The sequence below is a fragment of the Vigna umbellata genome, chromosome 7 (genome assembly GCF_029865625.1).
Source record: "Vigna umbellata cultivar VRB3 chromosome 7, Vumbellata_1.0, whole genome shotgun sequence".
Taxonomy (NCBI): domain Eukaryota; kingdom Viridiplantae; phylum Streptophyta; class Magnoliopsida; order Fabales; family Fabaceae; genus Vigna; species Vigna umbellata.
The window spans coordinates 32,844,376-32,852,774 of NC_142171.1; the positions used below are offsets into that span (position 1 = coordinate 32,844,376).

The 8,399-nt window shown below is 34.2% G+C and overlaps 1 protein-coding gene across 4 annotated transcripts; it reads right to left on the reverse strand.

Annotated features, from left to right (window-relative positions):
* Positions 1 to 250: 250 nt before the first annotated feature.
* LOC124835326 (nucleobase-ascorbate transporter 1) lies at positions 251 to 8,051 on the reverse strand. Of its 4 annotated transcripts, XM_047310238.2 has the most exons (14): positions 7,896 to 8,042; positions 6,187 to 6,284; positions 5,756 to 5,932; positions 4,045 to 4,145; positions 3,892 to 3,967; positions 3,375 to 3,434; positions 3,100 to 3,287; positions 2,919 to 3,015; positions 2,537 to 2,623; positions 1,712 to 1,770; positions 1,522 to 1,613; positions 1,269 to 1,346; positions 1,035 to 1,195; positions 251 to 745 (listed from the first exon to the last, which is right to left on the reverse strand). In XM_047310238.2, the coding sequence occupies exons 1-14, from the start codon at positions 7,969 to 7,971 to the stop codon at positions 533 to 535; spliced, it is 1,563 nt and encodes a 520-aa protein (XP_047166194.1). In that variant the 5' UTR covers positions 7,972 to 8,042; the 3' UTR covers positions 251 to 532. The 4 variants fall into 4 exon arrangements, with proteins under 4 accessions (XP_047166194.1, XP_047166193.1, XP_087950234.1 ...); XM_047310237.2 differs by having other exon boundaries at positions 2,919 to 3,287; positions 7,896 to 8,046; XM_088094109.1 differs by lacking the exon at positions 1,712 to 1,770 and having other exon boundaries at positions 604 to 745; positions 7,896 to 8,051.
* Positions 8,052 to 8,399: the final 348 nt, after the last annotated feature.

Here is an 8,399-nt window from a genome sequence, read left to right on the forward strand (position 1 = left end):
TTTAGCTGAATTTATTTGGAAAAAGTAGTATCAGTTTCAGAGGGTATATCCACAAAAAGTAGTATAAACAACTTTCTTCAACCCAAGACTTTTATTCCTGCGCCTTATAAAATTCTTGGACAGACTTCCATTCATTCTTAGAATATATAGAACATTTTAGAAATCCTATTTCAGAATAAATGAAAGAGACTCAAGAATCATTTGAGATCCAAGAAACACAGTTTAAATAAACTATGCAACCATAGGCAAAGTTACCTTCCAAACCATGCCATGATATTAATAAAGTAAATCGACTAAATTCAATTGTTGGCATACAAGTTGTTATTCATAAATTTACTTCTGATTCTACTTTATTGAATCTACACAGCATAGTCCCAAATGCTTTACAATCCTCTGCTGGACCAAGGTTTTAGATGGTCAACAAAAAAATCGGGTGTTGATAAAGGAAGAACAGCATTTGTTAGTCATAACGAATTCTGGAATGTGCAACTCAAAGAAAACCTAAACTACCTTGGCTGGTTCTCATTTTCCATCATGTAGGAGGGAAGAACCTGTTGAGATTAAAAGGCAAAGTGTAGAATTCTTCGTTTCTGTTGTCACCTCTAAATGTTCTAAACTTCACCCACCACGGCATTCCTCGGTCCTTCTTCGACCTCTCAACCTCAAGAGTGTTGTCAAGGAACACTGCCACGATCAAACCTACCGTTGCCGGCGACGAGAATATGGTGTTCAAGAAAGCATTGAACTGCAATTAATAAAAAGTATCATTCTAGCATTTAGACAAAACTACTAATTAAGACAATGTGACAGTAGTCAATATAGTGAGGAAATTCTTTTGTTGTAATCATTAACTTCTCTAGTTACTATAATTACGACAATGATTTATCCTAGTGATAGTAACTAGGAAAGCCTAAAACATTGGTCCTAATGTGAGTAACTAGCAAAGCTAGTAGTTATGAGAAATCATGAAAGGGGAAGAAATCGATTTTGCTCATTACAAATGTAAAGGTCCATAGCTATTAACAAACACTCACCCATCCAGCATTAGTATGAACAGGACCGTGGTGTGAACTGGTCCAATATTGATTGAAAAAATGAGGGACGGATATTCCGAGGAACAGTGTGAGCCCGGTGATAATAAGGTTTCTCATAGAGTTCATGTTTGTGAACTGAAGAAATGATATGCCAACTGCAGCTGATGAGTATGGAAAAGCATTAGTGAATATATGAGCAGGAACAGCTTGTTACAATGCAATCTCAGTACTTACCAACAAGGCCAAACACAACACAATATATTGCAGCAAATATCGGGAAGGGAATGGATGCAAACACAGCTCCAAACTTTCCTGCAGGTGGTAATACAAGTGAAACAAAGCACAAGATCATGTAAGCAAAACTGTCTTCTTTTCTCTCATTGCCTACTGTTGTAATACAAGTGAAACAACTTTGATTGATCAAATGATTTGGAACCAGATTGCTCTTATCATAGTCAAAACTTGTGTCTGAAACATCAATACTTACCTAAAGTAGAGAAAAATATCATAAAACCAGCTGAAATTTGAACAACTCTGCGACTTCCAACACGGGTTAGACCAAGGAGTCCCACATTTTCCCTAACCAATCATCAAAGCTCATCAAGCTATCATAGAAAGATTTAACGGTCATATTCAGGGATCAAACTAGTATTAGCGATTCCTATTGGGCAACTTACACAGATACAGTGGAACCTGTTCCAGTTCCATAGAGACCGTCAAGCAAGATACCAATCCCCTTAAATAAACAAAATAATCTCTTAGATACATCTATAATTATTATTACTATAATTAACTAGGGGTTTGTTTCACCAAACTTCTCTATAAGGACTTCTAGAAAAGAGAAATAAGAGGGAAAAAATGAAATAAGTTTCACCAAATGTTAAAATTAGCTAATGCAAAAGTTCTCTCATGACTTTTGTAAAATTTTATGTTCCGCTTTATTAAGTTTTAAGTCTTTCATAAAGTTGGGTATTTTCAATAGGGTCTCTGTTACTGTGTGTCCAAAAGTTTTATATTTTTTATTTGAGTATCTGCCAATTGATTTTTCCGTCAATGACGTAACATGACCATTACCTTGCATTATCATTGGTTACATGTCTCCACATGGAAAATAAAAAATGTCATAATTATATTTTAAGTTCTTCATAAATTTGGATATTTTCAATTGAGTTCTCATCAAAAAATTTAGTTGTATTGCATATCCAAAATGTTATTTTTTATCTTTCATGTGGAAACATGAAAATGCAAGATAATGACCATATCACCCTAGTTAAAAATTCTAGGCACTCAATAGAACAAATTTTTTTAATAAGGATTTAATTGAAAATAATTAAATTTATAAGGAACTTAAAACTTAATTAAGCTTTTATGTTTTAACTTGTACATGAGCTAATTTTAGCAAATGGAAAACTTGTTTCATCTCTTTTGTTATCTTTTTCTCTCATAAATCCTTACATGGATGTTTGTTCAAACATGCCCTCCCCTTGTCAAAGTAAACTTACCTGCCAACCAATGCCTCGACTCAACACATAAGCAGGAGGTGGAGTAGCAATTGCCAAACGAGATGCTGCCTTGTATGCACCAGTTGACTGCATGAAAATTGTATCGTCAAGCCATTGTTGGAAATTCAACCAAATGAAGGAAGGGATTCTTGTTATGATTATAAATCTCCTCTGAAAGTATTACTTTGTCTCTACTAACCATGATTGGGGGTAAAATACTTTACAACAACTTAAGCAGGTTTCAAGATGAGAATACTGTCATAATCAAGTTATAGAAGCAATATAGTAATGTTCTGATCTGAAGATAGGCAAAAGCAAACCCAAATAACAGTTGTCTGGGAAGGGGAACAACATAAGAAACTACTAGGAAGGAAAAAGGTACCTCCACCATTGATACAATAACTGCAGACATCATTGCAAATGAATGACCAGCAGAAAAAGTGGGTGGACCCCATTGGAGAGGATATGGTAACATGAACCTATTAGATTTACGAAAATAAGTAAACTTAGAACTCGCCAAAACAAATGAAAATCGATTATACAAAATTAGTTTTTCAGGGTACCATGGTGCAGTAGATATCAAATTAGCTCTGTCTGTGCGACAACTGTTCTGTGTTATGGTGGCTTTGTGCCTATAAGCTCCACTGGCAGTCAAGATGACAGAGTATATCCAAACAATTGTGACACAAATCAAAACAGGAAAACGCTCAAAGATAGGAATGTCTCTATACAGTCTCACATGCTTTAGATACTGCAAATTACACCAAATTAGCTTGCCTGAAGGAAAATTTTTAATAATTTTGTGAACACCATTTTCTGGTTATACTAAATCACTTACTTGTGACAACCCAACAATCAACAACAGCATTGGTATGCCAATTTCTACACAGTTCCCCAACTGAAACCAAAAGTAATAAAGAAAGTTATGAAAAATAGTATGGAAATATTGTTTTTATCAGGCTATAGTGAGCATGGTTAATCAAATATTTTTCTAAAGAAAACTCTGTCCACACTAGTACTAGTTGCCAAATTATGCAATGTTTTCAGGGAGACAATCTAGATTAAACTTTGATATTATGGGTGCCTAAACCCCCACATCAAATAGTATGTGATGCTCAGTGGAGTATTCAAGTATTTGGTTCTCCTCTGTTAACTGCTAGCTTTTAAGGGTGAGTTCTCCAAGTGCTAAGATGCTTATCAGAATGGTATTAGAGTTCTAAGATAGACATTTAAATAGCTACATCTTTAGATCATTCTGTAAGCGTTTCCAACCATGAAAAATAAAATATATTGAGCCACACCATTTTGTAAGTGTTAACAACCATGAAAAATAAAATAGATTGAGCCACACCTACCGCAGGAAATCCTCGTTGAATGAACCCTAATCCAACCAATCCAACAACAGGTGCCATGCCAAGAGGACTGAAAAATCTGGAGAAATACATATAATAAATGCTTGAAAACTTGTTTTACTATTTTCTAATTTTGAACACAAGCAACTAAAATACCTTGAGAAAAGACCCCATATTTGGCTGTAACCGAGGACTATCTGAATACTAGAGGCCACAATTAGAGCTCCTTGTATAGCGCGCATGGTTTGTAAAAATCTCTGCAAACCAATCAGATTGCAAGATCTCTTTCAATACCCTATCAAATAAGAAATTATTTTAAGTATATTTCAAAGAAAACTTCAATAACTTTATGGAAGATCCCCAAATTAGTTTTGGTTGCCAATATGATCTATCCAAACATCTAGTTCACGTCACTGGAACATATAATTTTAAACCAGAAAACCTATTAAAAATTGAGACTAAAGTCAAGTTTGATGATTTGGGACTTCCCTAGTACCATGATGCTTTAAAACCCTGGGATTCTACAAGTCATCTAAAACTCGTCATATGGATTCAATGAATTTCATAAATACTGGCAAGTAATTTTAGAGTTGATTAACAATTGGCATATCCCCAACTATAATCCTCCTATTTTCCCTTTTGAATTATTATTGTAAGATGTTAGTGCAGAATATCAAATTCGGGCTTCTGTGACCTCTGAAATGGTTGTTTCCCAAAAATGCATTCGGAGAATATCTGTCATCCATCACATCCAAAATCCGTAGACGGCTATTTCAACCCCCAAAATCAAACATGATGCTTAAAATTAGTACTGTCAAATTGGGTTACCCGGCTCGACCCATCACGGGTTAGTTACTTAGTGAGTCAATCTAACCTAGTTCACTTATCATGGAAAAAATTTGAATTCGATCCAGTCCATCACGGTTGATGGGTTAAATGGGTTGCCTCACTTACTCACTTAATTACAAGTTTTGTTTTTCAATTAAAAAAAAATCTAATTCAAATCTAAATAAAGGAAGAATCTTAAATTATATTTATGATCAATCAAACATAATATTTTATTCACACAAAGATATCACAAAATCTTCTCAACAAAATTTTGAGTAGCTTCCTAGTGATTCAAATTTGTTTTCACATAAAAATTGAGTTACTAAGTATAAATTTGTGGATTTTTCATGTTGATTAATTATTCCATACAAAAGTAATTCCTCACTAGCCTCCATTTCAATATTTTTCAATATTTTGTAAAATGACTAATCCAACAAAAAATACCTATTAAAAAAATTAGGTGGGTTGGTGAACCAACCCGACTTACCAAGGGTTCAACCCGGGTGTGCCGGGTTCTTAGTGAGCCGGGTCAAAATTGGTTCGTATCGATATCTCAAATTTTTTTTAACCTAACCCGACCTAAACCTGTGATGGGCCGGGTTGGCTCACAGGTTCCAATCCGTTTTGACAGCACTACTTAAAAGCATGGGATTCTACCAGTCATGCACAACCTCATAATATGGATTAAACAAAAGTTCATATATACTAACACCAGCTCATCAACAATTAGCATATTTGCAACTAAAATTCTCCTATTTTCCCTTCCAAATTATTATTCATCGATGTTTACTAAGAAGGTTAAATTCTGAACAAACATCGAATGGCTTCTATGAAACTTTTAAAATGGCAGTTTCCAAAAAACATTTAGAGCATACCCATCACGTATCCAAAATTCGTGAAGAAAGAGAGCACAGAAAAATTATCTGTGCAATTGATGCTTCTTGATCAGTCGTTTAATGCTAAGAATTAAAAGCCAATATTTAAATTTATGTTTTTCAAAATATAAAAAGAAAATGAATAGATAGAGCAGGAAACTTACTTCATGAGGATCATTAATTCGCTGCAAGGACGAGTCACTAATAATATAAGCAATTGGAATTACATATGCAAACGAGCCTCCAACTACAGCTGGAAGTCTCGTTCCAAAGAGTGCTTGGAGAAGTGTGTTAATACCGGCTACAAAAAGCAGTGTCTGTATTACTTGCGCCTTGTCACCCTGTTTAAACAAGAAACAAAATAAGTAACATTTAAAATCGGTATCAAATGACTATGAAAAGAAACAAGTGATTTACACATGAAATGTTGGATCCTACTAAATATGATCCCTTCCAAAAATATTAACATGAAAAGAAAAAACCGCTTAGAATAAAATTGGACAAAAAAGATTAAATCCTAGAAGACTAAATGCATGTCTAAGTGTCACTTTGTGAATGAAGAACATCTAAACTAAATAACACAAATTCAACTTACAGAACTTCCTCCCATAGCTGGAACAAGCATTGAAGGGATCATCACACTTGTGCCAAGCATCAATATATAATTTTGAAATGCTAATAGGATAGTTTCCACTGCGATACAAGTTATTCAGTGAGGGAAGTAGAAAAGTAATAGATAATTGATTTCTCGGTAGCAACAATTAGAATGTAAGAGAATCACCCCCCAAACTGTAGATTTTAACTTTCAAAATATATCCTTTAAATTATGCAGAACATCAGACCGATTGCAATATCACCATCCCCGACACTGGAGAATTTGTCTATTACTTTAGCACAAAAAATAAGGTTTAGTTTTCAAAATCAGAAGTGGCCCTAGATACTCACTTCTCATGAACAATGTATCATGAGCCTTAAGAGATACCCACTTGTTGAAAACTGAAGACGTTTAAATTCTATTGATCTATCTTCCATATTTATTCTCCTCATAGAACCATCAGAAAAGTTAAACCTACTTTCTCTAGCAAAGGACCAAATGAAAGAAAAAAACATATATTTTATTTTCAACAAGCAAAAATAAATAAAGGAGCTTACTATAAGTATACTAACTCTTTAAAGAACCAGCTGAGAAATGGATCTCAAAATTTCATCGTTTAGTGAATAGCACGAGAGTGACCTTAGAAAAAGTACAAGTCTTTTGAACAAAACTGTTGGACAACAACATAATTAACGGAGGATCATGCCACAGAAAAAAAAAATTGTCTTCTTTTTTCATAACTGAGAAAAAGGAGTATCCAAATTCCAAGGAAGTTACTGCCGGTGCAGCACTTAACGTAAGGTCATGAAAATTAAAATCATCATATATTTTTCATTTTCATCGTAACAGAACAGACTAGATCCTTCAGTTCTTAGCTGCAGTGTACCATGTCCCACAAACTTAACTAGTTTCAGATAACCCATTGAAAAAATCCAAGAACCCCAGAACATCAAAACAATAGAAAAACAATTCAAAAAAATGTGCGTAAAGAATACATTAGTATAAGGCGGGCCATAACTTTCAAGACATTGTTACAGTAGTAGAAATTGTTTTAAAATGACAGGGCATAATGGTAACTGCAATATAAGGTCATGATTAATAGTTTTATTTTTGTATGGTTATTACTTATCACTGTTTCAAATAAAAGAATAACCTCCTGAGCAATCATAGCCAAACAGAAAGAAGAATAGGTTCTAATAAAAGAACATGTTTAAAAAAACAGTGTAACAGAAAAGTGCAGAGTCTCACTCTATCAAAACGACAACATAAAGTTTTGAACTGTAAATCCACATTTTCGGGACTAATGTAACAGCATAGTCTTACACTTCTAACAAACGTTAAGTGACATATCACAGAAAACCCCAACACACGAAAGAGCTTCAATTCACGTAAAGAAAAGAGCTTTCACTCATTTCTTCAACCCATTGGAGTTCTTTACCGTAAAAGGAATCAACTTGCCTAAGAAAGCGTCGTCAAGGAGGTCGCAAATAGAAAAAGGAAAAAGCTTACACAGGTCACACTAACAAACTCTTGTTTTGGGATGGAAAGGAACATTTGAAACGAAAAATAAAGTGTAAAATGAGGACTGAAATAAGCAAGTTTGAAAGAGAAGGACCCTTTTTGAGTTTAGCATGAGTGTGAATTCTGTGTGGAATGTTGAAAACAAACAAACCCAATAATGAGGGAGAAAGAGGAACAAAACAAGATACCCCATGGAGGATTGGAGTCTATGCAGTACTCGAGGTCCTGAAGCTGTTCCATTGGCGGGTGGGTAATGTCAGCCATTGTTGAAGCTTATTCAGAGAAAGAACTTCGAGGGAGAAAGGAAACTAAGTAGAAAAGCAAACACATGTGAAAAAGAAAACGAAAGGAAGGAAGGAGGAAACAGAGAAGAAGAATTCAGAACAAAATAAAGTGCAGATATAAAGTGAACTGCAAAAGTATGAATATTTGCTTATATTTATATTCATATTTACATAATAAAGTAAACCAGAAAGAAAGGTTTGCGCTTGTGTTATACTCTCTTCTGTTTTCTCATATTTCAGTTTCTTTTCTTGATTACTTTTTTTTAATTTGAAACAGTGATAATTTACAGAATTACCCCTTCAACTCAATTTAACAAAGTAGATGTGCCCCGCAAATTTGAAGGTGAGGTATGTTGGTCATAAGGCTTCTAAACGAGTTGACTGATGTTCAATTATACTTTTTATTTT

Bases quoted from the DNA above. Each gene is read 5' to 3' on its own strand.
- LOC124835326 (XM_047310237.2), bottom strand. From the start codon at position 7,971: ATGGCTGACATTACCCACCCGCCAATGGAACAGCTTCAGGACCTCGAG. The intron at 3,288-3,374 runs GTAAGTGATTTA...TGTAATTTGCAG, and splicing joins TGATTGTTGGGTTGTCACAA to TATCTAAAGCATGTGAGACT. The intron at 1,614-1,711 runs GTAAGTTGCCCA...ATGATTGGTTAG, and splicing joins ACAGGTTCCACTGTATCTGT to GGAAAATGTGGGACTCCTTG.